This window comes from Sitodiplosis mosellana, unplaced genomic scaffold, assembly GCF_009176505.1.
Source record: "Sitodiplosis mosellana isolate CC-2019 unplaced genomic scaffold, AAFC_SMos_1.0 Smas_scaffold_1, whole genome shotgun sequence".
In the NCBI taxonomy this organism is placed as follows: Eukaryota; Metazoa; Arthropoda; class Insecta; order Diptera; family Cecidomyiidae; genus Sitodiplosis; species Sitodiplosis mosellana.
Window position 1 is genome coordinate 14,796,326 of NW_022595244.1, and position 13,577 is coordinate 14,809,902.

The 13,577-nt window shown below is 31.4% G+C and overlaps 1 protein-coding gene across 1 annotated transcript; it reads left to right on the forward strand.

The window, feature by feature from the left end:
• The first annotated feature begins 5,073 nt into the window (after nt 1-5,073).
• LOC129565698 (odorant receptor 22c-like) lies at nt 5,074-7,082 on the forward strand. The gene is made up of 6 exons (XM_055440855.1): nt 5,074-5,219; nt 5,289-5,484; nt 5,680-5,961; nt 6,029-6,128; nt 6,301-6,567; nt 6,750-7,082. The coding sequence occupies exons 2-6, from the start codon at nt 5,315-5,317 to the stop codon at nt 6,801-6,803; spliced, it is 873 nt and encodes a 290-aa protein (XP_055296830.1). The 5' UTR covers nt 5,074-5,219; nt 5,289-5,314; the 3' UTR covers nt 6,804-7,082.
• Nucleotides 7,083-13,577: the final 6,495 nt, after the last annotated feature.

The following is a 13,577-nucleotide window of genomic DNA, read 5'->3' on the forward strand; positions in this document are numbered from 1 at the left end:
ATAGAGTTTATTTTTGTACCAAGTAAAAAATAACGAAACCGAGAAAAATGAAAACAAAAACTGTAGACTTTAAGTTTTGATTAGTTTGCATATAGTTTTTTTTTTTAAGAAAACAACCTTAACTACTGATTTCAACTAACGATCAGACAATTGTAAAATCAACATCCTTTTTTCACTCTCGTCAACAATCAACGAACTTTTTCATACGACTTAGTCTCAAAGTATGACAATTCAGAATGATTGAAAAGAGAAAATCATAAATTTAACCATGTTGAAACGAATCACCACCACAGAGGATTCGCTCCTATTTGTAAAATACCCACAAAATATATTTTTTTAATTCAGTTTGCGATTTAAGACCAAAATGAAGAATTTAACCGAGTTAAAAACTAAAGATTTTTTTATTATCTATATAACCGCAACCAGCTAAATACAAAGCAAAACAAGTCAGGAACTAAACTGTGAATTGGAAATAAAAATGAAACAATTAAAAGCCTACTATTTAAGCTGAATGAAAAGAAACAAACAAACAAACAACAAAACATAGTTAAGTTGAAGTTTGTCGCATTAAGATCGATTTAAAACGAATCCAGCAAAAGTGCATGAAATCAAGGTTCTGTGAAGAAGAAATTATCAGTAATCAAGCGGATCAAAAGCAAACTAAACAAACGAATGCTTTAAAGCTGTTTTTTTTTCTGCGAAAGAAAAAATATTAAATATCCAAATCCAAGTTTGCTTATATGTTTTTTTTGTTGTCCTGAAAGAGAAAAAATTAAGCGTTTCCCTTCTATTTTCTGTTGTACATGTTAATCATTTTTGTTTTTCGTTTTGTTGAACACAAACAATAAATTTATTAAAATCAACTGTTTTTCACTCAAACGTTATATTCGCCGATTTTTATTTCCAAATTGTAAATTATTGTTGCCTTTGGTTTTTCTTCCTTTTTTTCGATTTTTTCTTTGTTATTTTTTCTTCAATTATTGATTAGAAGAAGAACAAAAACAACACACACTCACATATATATATATATATACCGTGATTTGTTTACATTTGTTTCGTTCTTTGTGCGCTATGTTTTGTGTACGTATGTGATGCATATATTTTTATTTGTGTTCAAGAGTCTCATCCTCAAGTTCAAAAACAATTGATCAGGTTCGTCTTCATTTATTATGACATTTGTTTTTTTTTTTTATTCTTTTATACTGTGAAAGAAGGTTCTAAATCTTAAGGGAAATAAGAAATCAAAAGCCAAAGGCAATAGAAAAATCCAGCTCTGGCTAAATTTAATGTTATATAATAATACTGAATGTAATGTTTTCATATTTCTTGTTTAGCATTTTCGTTCCTTGATAAAAATAACACCAAATTGGCTGGCGTTTAGCCTTTAGAATGTTTAGGAAACAGTAATGGGGTTGTTCCTTCTTTTTAAAATGTCATTTCAATTTGTTTGGTCTGTGATTTTGATTAACTAATGCATAGGTTCTTTCGAAATTACATTTCATCATTAAACATGTACGTTTTTTTTTAAAATCTATGTCTCGCTATTAGTTTCATATGAATCATTTTTGTGCTTGTTTTTTTCTGTTTCATACCGTCTTTTTTGACATAGAAGTTGCCATTAATTGGGGAAGCCACAAATTAATTGCGGAAATAATTTAGATACCGAACAAATGCGCCACTATAAAAAGAAACGACTACGATGGGCATTTTGAATGACACATGCTCCAAATCATTACCAAATACCAAACACATATTTGAATGGGCAAGCGGAATAATGAAACGTAATTCTGTTTTTAAATGAAGTGCCTCTGAGAAAAATTTTCAGTAAAAAAGCCCCACAAAAATATTGTCTGAATAAGATTTTCATACAAATTTTTATCAGACAATATTTTTGTGGGGCTTTTTTACTGAAAAATTTTCTCAGAGGCACTTCATTTGAAAACAGAATTACGTTTCATTATTCCGCTTGCCCATTCATTTAATGTTAATTTTTTCTTTGTGCCTGTGTGTGGGGGAAAAAAAGCACCTGTCTTCTATAAAACAAATATGAGTGATTTCGTACCGCTCATTCCACACCTGCGAGAGGCAGAAGAGTTAACCGTTTAGATAGGAGCAACATATTTTCACCCAATTGAAAATGGAGTTAAAAATTCGTTCATTCATTTTGCTTGACTTTAAATTTCTACAGCAAATTTCCAAGTGAAAACTGTCATTTTAATTGACACACCGACAAATATTCAATTATAACCGGATTCAATATTTCGTTTTTATTTCATTTGTTCAATGTGGAATGGTTTTAAATTCTGAACCATCTGAACTATTTGAAATCAAACTTGGAAAATAAGACACGTTGCGGCGACCCCCATTGAACGAACTTTTATCTACAACATTTGAATAAATTCAACATATTTTGAAGAAAAATTCCCGCTTCCTGCTTCTTTGTCATTGTTATTTTACAAGGAAAAAAAGCATGTTCAGAAAGTTTTTAATCATTTTGAATCAAGAATAACTGTGTGATTGGCATAGAAGTTTATATATAGCAGCATTCAAACGACTCCAAATGTTTCAGCATTACAAACGTGCTGATAACGTTATCAAAAATGCTTTCTCGCTAGGTCTGACTTTATCAGTCGAAACATTTCATCCGGTCATAGAAACAGTTTTTTTTTTCATATTTCAATGCAAATTCCATTGAAAAAACAACACGACAAAAATAAACTTTGTAATTGAGTAAATAAAACCAGAGGAAAATAAAGAAATAATGGGAATTAAAAATGTCTCTTGTGAAAATGTCAATACACTACCTCAAAAACGAAACGGTCCGTGATAAATTAATGATTAAATAACACTGAATATAAATTAAAGAAAAAAATAATGCAAAAAAAAAGAAATAATTACCAAAACAAACACTGAAAATAAATAACACACACACACAAACACAACAATTTTGTTAACGAGGATATTTTTTTTATTAAGAGAAAAGAGATATTTTTTATACGACGCAAAAAAAAACAATGGAAAGAGCATACAAATTTTATTAAATTATTCTTATACCTGCTTGGTAGGATACATACATCTATATTTATGAAGTGTCAGAAATACATATACTATATGATAATATTTTGTAGAATGTAAGAAGAATTGATTGGGCAAAAAATACACACACATTTTATCTATTCATATTTAAAATTACAAATCAGATACTATATTTAACATAAGTTGGGAGTAAATTTTCGTTTTCCATTTTGTTTTTGAAATTTTAGCGATAAAGTTGCATATATAATGTTTTAATCTTAGACACGGCATGTAGCAAACCATTTTTCGACAAATGTAACGAATGAAATGTGTATGGCAATGATCGAAATGGAACCAAAACAATTAACTTCAAACGACTTAATACAATGTGCGATTTCGGCGGTCGCATCCCTTCAAGAAGCATGAGCTCATTCGCAAGACTGTTGCAATCATACTGTTTTCCGCGATAGCTCCTCACCCTTTTTGCGATTCCAACCGAAACTTGTTTTTTTCTATCCATACCCATCAAAAGGCATGTTGATTTTTGTCCTCTTTTTGAAGCAACTGAAATTGAGAAACGTTATTGTTTAAAATGAAAGAAAAAAATTTAGTTTTTAGTTTTGTGAGAGAATTGCGTTGATTTTTATACGAAGAATGTTTAATGATTGAAAGCTAATAAGAGATAGATTACTTCATTTTTTTATACGTACCCACACAAATCTATTTAAACAAAGAAAAGCAACTTTATATATTTTTTTATTAAGCACATCATACGATCGCATGGTATTTTGAATGTGATTTGCACACAGTTCACATCCCATTCTCTGCGTGCAAAATACATTCAACGTCTTTGGCCGAATTGTAGAGAATATGAATATTATTGAAACTATAAAATTGAAAATTGAATACTTTATAATTATTGAGAATGGCTAAATATTAGAGTAGCCCATGCAATTAATCATTAAACCTATTAATTGTAAACCATCTAACAAAATAAATGTTGTGCACATTTGATGAACACCAATTCTGTCAAGCACATTTACAAGACATCTTGATGTTTACCATAAATGTCAAAATATTAATGCAAAAAAAAAAATCTATTCTTACACACACACAATAGCGAGGAGTTAAGTTTTATACTAAAGTGTCATATAACCAATACATTCAAATATAGTTGACATATTCGAATGGGATAAAGTTCATCGCAAAAGCAGATGTCAGCACCAACAAATATACACAAATGAGATGACATTTATCCCATTCGAATATGTCAACTATATTTGAATGTATTGGTTATGACACTTTAGTATACAACTTAACTCCTCACTATTGTGTGTGTACGTAACGAACTTTTGTGAAAACTTTGAAACTGAGAATGGAATAAAAAGAAATTGTATGGGAATCAAAGAAACTAAAAAAAAAAACAGAGAGAGAAAATTGCAACGGTGTTTTTATTCATTTGCTTTTGCAGTTTGTTAGTGTGGAAAACTGATATCTGGAGATACAGTAAAATTCAAACGAAGTAAGTGTTGTATTTGAATTAGATGGAAATTTCTTTTCAAGACACAAACTGCAACGCATTTTAACAATCCAATAAATATTCTCACAGCACTGAGAATATTTATTCTTCTTCAAAGAACCAATGTGTCTTTCTCTGATGATAAACTAGATCAAAGTCTTTGATTTAAAGAGATATATGTACTTATATAAAGGCGTCATTATTCCTCTGCCCTTTGCAGACGTTCATTAATTTAAATTGAGTAAAAAATTGGGTGTGTGCGTGTCAACCAAAATTTTACATTTTTAGGGAAAAAAAATCATGCAGAAAATTGTATAAAAGACACTGAGAAGAACATTTTACGATCAGTCAAGGGAGTGTCACTCTGAGCGAATCATGAAAATGAAATCTTTTAAAATTCTAAAAACTTACTTACGTTGGATCGGAATTCTAGAGTTGGATTCGAATGCTAAAGCAAAGATTTTCGCCACTCTACGGATTTGCATTTTATTTGGAATTTACATCGCTTATTTTTTTACTCCATTGTGGAAACTTCTATCCACAACTCGAACATTCAAAGATTATACTGAAATTTCAATTTACCTATTGAATTCATTGTTAGTAACATTGTGGTATTCGGTTTGCGTTTGGCAAAAGGACAAGTATGCCAAGCTCTTTGTTGGTTTGGATGGAATAATTGAAAAAAGTAAGTAAAAATTATTATCTTAAAATAGTAAATGATGGATTAAATTTATTTTCTTTTTCACTAAATTAGGGAAGCAAAATATTTCGACCGGTAAAATGTATGATGAAATTAATAGGCAAATTGAAGAAGTGTCGAAAAAATTGGATATTCTGTTGATGCGGATTGTGGTACCAATGTTTACTCTGCTCCCGATTTTATTATCTCTTGCCAAGTACATTTCGTCGGGCTATTCTAGTGAATCTTTTCAACAAATTTACCCAGCGAAGTAATTTCCCTTCCGTTTAATTTACTTAAAGATGCTTTAAAATAGAAAAGTCTTTCTTAGTACTTGCTCTCTTGTAGCCAGGCTGCAAATCAGAAAAGTTGCCGATCAAAACGAAAAAATTCACATTTTGTTGAGCAAGAACTCAAAAAGATGTTCATCCTTCTAGAACATTCATTTTTAATTTTCTTTACAAAGGTATCCGTTTAATTGGAAAACTCCATTTGGATACATGGTGTGCGCATTTATTCAAACAATAACAGTACATGCAGCGGGCCAAATATTCGTATCTGTTTTGATTTTAGTTGTTGGATTTTGCATATTTGTGCGAGCATTTATTTCAGATATTCAAGACAACTTGCTTCAATTGAATGAGGATTTTGAAACTGAAATTGATCGTCTGAATTTGTGCACGAAAGAACGAGTCGAGCTAAAGGAGAAACTGATTGGCATTATTGAATTTCATTCGGAGTCGATATGGTTAAGTGTTCAGTTTGTGTGTATTTTCGACTCCTATTGAAAGAATGACGTGATTTTCTTCACGCAGGTTTACAAATCACTTCTCGGATACAAATAGCAGCCTTATCCTGGTCTTTTTCTTATTTACAACAATATCCATATGCAATTTATTTCTACAAATTAATATGGTAATTAAACTTTTCGAATAATTCTAAGGATGAAATTCTAGTATGAATTTAAATCATTTACATCGCTTCGAGTATATTGTCATTTTTGGCATTTGAAAACTTCATAGTGTTGAAATCATAAATTCAATCGTTATTTTATTAAAATCTTGATTTTTTTAAAAATATTTTCAAGCTTTTTGAGGATGGAAATTTTGTTAGCATTTGGCATGTCGGTTTCGTTGCTTCCCCAATTATATTTTGGCTCTATCTGTTCTGTCATTTTGGAGATCAACTAACTGAAAGTTTCGGTAATGTTGACAATGCTTTTTATCAACTTTCGTGGTATGAACTCCCATTGGACATGCAAAAATGCATTCCGATGGCCATTTCTCTCGCTCAAAAGGAAATTTATCTTCAAGGATTCGGCAGCATCAATTGCACGAAGGATACGTTCAAAAAGGTGACACATACCGCAAATGCCAAGGGGCGAATCACTACTGAATTGACTGAAAGTACTGAAAACCACTGAATTTTTTTTCTTGATACTGAAAAGTACTGAAAACCGGTTTTCAGTAGTAGTTCGCCCCTTGGCAAATGCACACATAAAATTATAATCAATGATTTCATTTCTGATTATTGCAGATCATGAAATCTACTTTTTCGTATACGAGTGTGTTGAGGCAATTTAGCGAATAAGTGAGTCGAGAAGACATGAAAATTTCCCACATTCTGCCACTCTTCATGGAAAAACCACAAAAATATTGCACTTTGGCATTTTTTTGTATTTGATTCTAATGACATATATTTGGTATTACTGAAAAAATGTTGTCATGACATGTTTTCTATTACAGTTAAACATTAAACATATCAATCGTAAAGCATCTAATAAAATAAATGTTGTGCACATCTACAATACTTCTTGATGTATACTAAAATGTCAGAATAAATGCAAAAAAAAAAATTGTCTGTAGAAAATCTTTCAGAATGTAATAAAAAGTTATATATGTGGATAAAGCGTATTCAAATGAACGTATTCTTTCATTTTATTCTACAGCAAATCATTTCAAATTCCAATAAGAAATCATTGAAAATGTCTTCGAAAAAGGTAAATATATCGTGAAATTTCATGAAAAGTTACTTGAATTCATAAACTTCTTCAGATGCCTTTTTCATTGATAACAGACACCGTAAAATCAATTTAAAACTTTGGAAAATAATTATAATCATTCAAATGCATTCTTTGCATATTAATTAACAAAAAAATGAACGATTCTACATATGAAATGCAGATTTTAGTAGGTGGCGAGTGTAATTCAACCTCATACTACTTTCTAAACTTTTTGTCAGTGATGTTATTAAATGAAGAAATGCCGATTTTAGACCAAATTTGTGGGAAAAACGGCGTTCAGAGACCCATATTTTTTCGACGAAAAAATGGTAGTTTTCTAAGTCCATTTTTTTAACATCACTGACAAAAAGTTTGGAAACGCTCGTTCTCGATATATTGAGCCAAGTTGACAAAACGTAGTATGAGGTTGAATTACACTCGCCACCTGCTAAAACTTGAATTTCATGTGTAGAATCGTTCATTTCAAAAGTTCAAAAAATTACTACAGTGTCATTTGATCTTGGGATGTTCATTGGATGAATAGTTCAGCAAACTTTGCAATACCCCATAAATGACCTTAATCCTTTGCAGACTAGTAGAAAAGAATAAAACGTAAAAGAATTTCCTTTGATATCGTTAACGAATTACTCTTCGAAGTCTGGAAACTTTGGGACGTGTCTTCAAAAGAAATTACATGAAAATCAATATTTGTTGTAAATTTATCGGCCAGAACGGTATAAAAGTTGAAGACAATATTGAACTTAAATCATTTGAAGGTCAATCAGCTAACAGTTAGCACTAGTATCTTCCATTGAAAATGGAATTTTTCAAAAGTTTAAAAACTTACCTACGCTGGCTTGGAATTCTGCCATACAATTCCAATCCCAAAGCAAAAGTGTTCATCTTTGTGTTGAACTGTATTTTATTTGGATTCTACATATCTTATTTTGTCACTCCATTGTGGCTTATTCTATCCATGACTTGGACATTTAAGGAACTTAATGAAACTTCGTTTTACTTATTGAGTGGATTGCTAACTATTTTATGGTATTCAGTTTGTGTTTGGCAAAGGAATAAATACGCTACACTGTTTATTGATTTGGACGAAATAATGGAAAAAAGTGAGCGAAAATTGAGTCAAGACTTTTAAAAATGACTATTTGACTGACTACCTTTACTACATAGGAAAACAGAATGGAACGATCGATAAAATCTATGATAAAACCAATGTCCAAATCGAAACGGTGTCGAAAAAGCTGCATACAATGATTAGTTACATTATCGTACCGATTTTGACGCAACTTCCGATTTTTCTATCATTTGTTAAATACATTTCGTCGGGCTATTCCAGTGAATCTTTTCAACAAATTTACCCAGCGAAGTAATTTCCCTTTCGTTTAATTTACTTAAAGATGCTTTAAAATAGAAACGTCTTTCTTAGTACTTGCTCTCTTGTAGCCAGGCTGCAAATCAGAAAAGTTGCCGATCAAAACGAAAAAATTCACATTTTGTTGAGCAAGAACTCAAAAAGATGTTCAATGAACATTGTTCATCCTTCTAGAACATTCATTTTTAATTTTCTTTACAAAGGTACCCATTTAACTGGAAAACACCATTTGGATACATTCTATGCGCATCCATTCAAACGATAACAGATTTTGTAGCCGGTGAAATCTTTGTGACGGTTTTGATTTTAGTTGCTGGATTTTGCATAATTGCAAAAGCATTTATATTGGACATTGAAGAAAACTTGTTTCAGTTCAATCGGGACATCAACACTGCTGTTAAACGTGAACATTTACCGATGAAAGAAAAAATCGAGATGAAGAAGAAATTGTTTGGCATCATTGAATTTCATTCGGAGTCGATATGGTTAAGTTTGTGTTTGCAATTCTCGAAAAAAAATCATTTTTTCTAATCATGATTTTGCTCATTTAGGTTTATAAATTACTTCTCGGACACAACTAAAAGTCTTATTTTGGTTTTCTTCCTGTACACAACGATGTCCATATGCAGTTTATTTCTACAAATTAACATGGTAATTGAAAACAAACTATTTTCGAGGATCTTATTGTTGATGGTGTTTTGAGATCTTATCATTTGTTTTTTCAATTTTCAAGCTTTTCGAGGCTGGTCACTTTGCTACAGTTTTAACGCATACTGGTATCATTGCTTCGCCAGTCACATTTTGGCTCTATCTGTTTTGTCATTTTGGAAATCAAGTAACTGAAAGTTTCGGTAATGTTGACAATGCTTTTTATCAACTTGCGTGGTATGAACTCCCATTGGACATGCAAAAATGCATTCCGATTTCCATTTCTCTCGCTCATCAAGAGATTTATCTTCGGGGCTTTGCTAGCATTCACTGCACCAGGGACGTATTCAAGCAGGTGAAAAAGCATTCAAGCAAATATACATTGTTTCTATGAAATTTCATTGAATATTTTATTTTCGAATATTTAAGATTATGAAGACCACTTTCTCATATTTTATGGTATTAAAGCAATTTAATGATTAATAAATGATCTCAGCGTCCAAATCACAATCAAAACCAAAACCTTTGACCGAATTGTAGAATATGAATATTATTGACACTATTAAATTTAAAACTGAATACTTTATAATTATTCATGAAATACATTTATATTTCGGCTAAATAATAAAATATCACATGCACAGTTGTAACAACTTTGTACGTTTTTTTAAATTAGTTTTTGTATTTCTAAAGCGAGATTTTCGATATGTCAGTTTGTTGAAGAGTTAGACGACAAAAACCAGCCCCTTGTAAATGAATATTTTTATTCGCAAATTTACAAAACAACTTGATGTATACTCGAAATATAGATGCCAACAACATCTATTTTTACGTAACGCACTTTTGTACAATTTTTCAAACTTGGAATAGAATAAAAAATTGTATGGAAATGTAATTCATTCCAAATGAAAAGAGAGAGAGAGAGAGAGAGAGTCTATTGGTGAAACGTGATTCTACCAATGAAATTTTTCATTTGTATTGGTAAATTTAATACAATAGACACCAGACATGATTAAAATCTTCAATTTGACTTGAAAATATTAAACTAATTCGAATTCATCATGATTCAAACGAATATTACTCTGTCCACTTGGCCTCGAGACGTCCATTAACCGAAATTAATTGAAAAAATGGTGGTGTTCGCGTGATTGAAAAACAACTCTACCCTTTGAAGAAAAAATTAAGCACACGAAAGTGGTTTGACGAAGATTGTATATATATATAAATGGGAGCAAAAATTAAAAGAAGAATATTTGTGGATCAGTCAAAGAAGAGTAAATAAAATCTATGATGAAATCAATGGAAAAATTGAAACAGTGTCCAAAAAATTGCATATTCTGATTACATATATCATCACACCGATGTTTACTCTACTCCCAGCTGTTTCATCGTTTGTGAAATACATTTCGTCGCGTTATTCCAACGAATCATTTCAAAGCGTAGTTTACCTCGAAGTCTAGTATTCATTCTAATTTTTAACCATATTTTTCACTTTGACCAGGTACCCATTTAATTGAAAATCGCCATTTGGATACGTCATATGCGCATGTATTCAAACAGCAACAATATTTGCAGCGGGTCAAATATTCGTGTATGTTTTGATTTTAAATGTTGGATTTTGTCTATTTGTTACAGCATTCATCTCAGACATTGAAAACTTGCTTCAATTGAATGGAGATTTGATTGCTATGATTAAAAGGGGAAACTTGTCTGTGATAGAACAGATGGAGACAAAGAAAAAACTGTTTGACATCATTAAATTTCATTCGGAGTCGATATGGTTAAATGTTTCATGTGTGTCGTTTCAACACGAATAATATAAAAAGCGTTCTCTCCAATCAAGCTTTTCAGATACAAATAAAAGTCTTATTTTGGCTTTTTTCCTGTACACCTGCAATTTATTCCTACAAATGAATATGGTAATTGGAGTGGCATTCAAATCTTATTATTTTCTTTCAAATTTTGAAGCTTCTAGAGGCTGGGCATTTTGCGAGCGTTTGGCACGTTGGTTTCATTGCTTTACCAATTACATCTGAGCTCTATCTGTTCTGTCATTTTGGTAATCAATTGACTGAAAGTTTCGGTAATGTTGACAATGCTTTTCATCAACTTGCGTGGTATGAACTCCCCCCAAAAATGCATTCTATATATGTGGAGATGTTTGTAAATGTGGCCCCTATCAGATACATTTTAATTGTGCGACTGAATTCATTCTTCTCGTTTTATCATAAATTTCAAAGGATCAGAGATGATGGTAAATCCGTATGTACTTGAAAAAACAAATAATTTTCGCAATTTCTTTTAATCGTAATTTTGGGAGAAATACGAATTTATATGTGACTTAATTCATTTGTAACATAAAGTGAATCTCATTGATTTATCAATAATTCAATGGCCTAATACATAGAGGTGAAGTAATATAATAGTAATACATCAGACAATATTCCGACAAAATAATTACACATACCCGTTATTGGATAGCAAATTTTAAGGAAATTATTCCTTTTAATTTGCCTCGAGACGTTCACCTCCATTCTTTCATTAAATAGCGTGTGTTGTCTCATTAAAAACTTTTCTCTTTTTTAAACTGAAAGATAACAAGAGCTTCAAATTGCTATACAGAAGAAACAAGTCTGTTACGACTATTCTCGCTTTAGATAATCTTAGAATGTTCGAAAAAAAAAACAATCCAATTTGGGTCTCGTGTGCTCTGGGTGGCAACTAAGAGCAAAAACGAAGTAAGTCACAACAGTGGAGACACGAGCAGCCTCAGTTTCATAGGCAAATCAATGCAATTCAACATTTATTTGAAACTAACATATTACCACCCTACGCTTGTTTGGTACTACGTGACAAACCATGATTGGATATGTTACATGAAATGTACACCAAAAATGTATCTGTTTCAAAAAATTTTCGTCAAAACAATAATTTCCAAGAAAAAAAGCCGAAGTTTCATCAAAACTATAATTTGTCCGTATTGGCAATCATATTTTCTAGTTCCAACTTGTAGTTTGCCCTACAGTTCACAAATAATAATTAAGCATAGAACTGAAATTTGGTTTGGAATTAAAAGGTTCTACTTTGGAATTCGAATGGAGAAAATCAAAGAAACGCTTACATTTCATGTAACGGTAAAAACTTAAAACAAAATTATCGTTGAATAGTAATTTAATTAATGCGTCGCGCTCAGGCATATAAATTGAAACAAAAGCTAGAAAAGAACCATTTGAAGTTAAGGAAGCGTTCGCTAACAACGCTAATCAAAAATGGAATCTTTCAAAAATCTAAAGACTTACTTGCGTCGGCTTGGAATTCTGCCGTGGAGTTCTAATCCTTATGCAAAGATTTTGATTTACCTATGGAACTGTATTCTATTTGCAATTTTCGTGTGCTATTTTCTGGCCACATTGTGGCATGTTCTATCCACGGCTCAAACATTTAAGGATTATACCGGAATGTCAATTTATTTGTTGAGTTCATTGTTACTTGCTTTGTGGTATTGCATCTGCGTTTGGCAAAGGGACGAATATACGGCACTGTTCACGGATTTGAGTAAAACAATGGAAAAAAGTGAGCATAAATGATGAATTATCGCAAATTACAAATGAATTTATTATATTTTCCTTCACAAAATAGGGAAACAACATAGTGGAATCGATAAAATTTATGATGAAATCAATAGCCGAATGGAAATGGTGACGAAGATATTACATACTTTGATGATGGAAGTTATAGTTCCGTTGTTTTCCTTGCTTCCAATCGTGTTTTCTATTGTGAAGTACATTTCATCGGACTATTCGAACGAATCATTCCAGCAGATTTTTCCAGCCGAGTAATTGGCTTTGATTCAAAGCACATAAAAGTCTTTATTGAGTGAAAAATTTACTCAATAAGTCTTGTAAAAAGCCTTTGAAATTTTACTCTTCTAGAAATTATCATGATTTTGTATTCTTACCAAATTTATGCACTATCTACGTATTTTCTTTATCTCAAAAGGTACCCATTTAACTGGAAAACGCCATCAGGATACGTTTTATGCGTATTTATTCAAGCACCAACAATATATGCATCGGGCGAAATGTTTGGGTCGGTTTTGATTTTAGTTGCTGGATTTTGCACTTTTGTGCCAGCATTCATCTTGGACATCGAAGAATGCTTGCGTCAATTGAACAAAGACATCATGACCGCACGTGGGATTAAAAACGTGGCCAAAAGAAAACAGCTTAAGATAAAGGAAAAACTGTTAAACATCATTGAATTTCATTCAGAGTCGATATGGTTTGCAAATCTTTTCTCGGATACAAACAAAAGTTTGATTTTGGCC

Bases quoted from the DNA above. Each gene is read 5' to 3' on its own strand.
- LOC129565698 (XM_055440855.1), top strand. From the start codon at position 5,315: ATGTATGATGAAATTAATAGGCAAATTGAAGAAGTGTCGAAAAAATTG. The intron at 5,962-6,028 runs GTTAAGTGTTCA...TTCTTCACGCAG, and splicing joins TTTCATTCGGAGTCGATATG to GTTTACAAATCACTTCTCGG. The intron at 6,129-6,300 runs GTAATTAAACTT...AATATTTTCAAG, and splicing joins TATTTCTACAAATTAATATG to CTTTTTGAGGATGGAAATTT.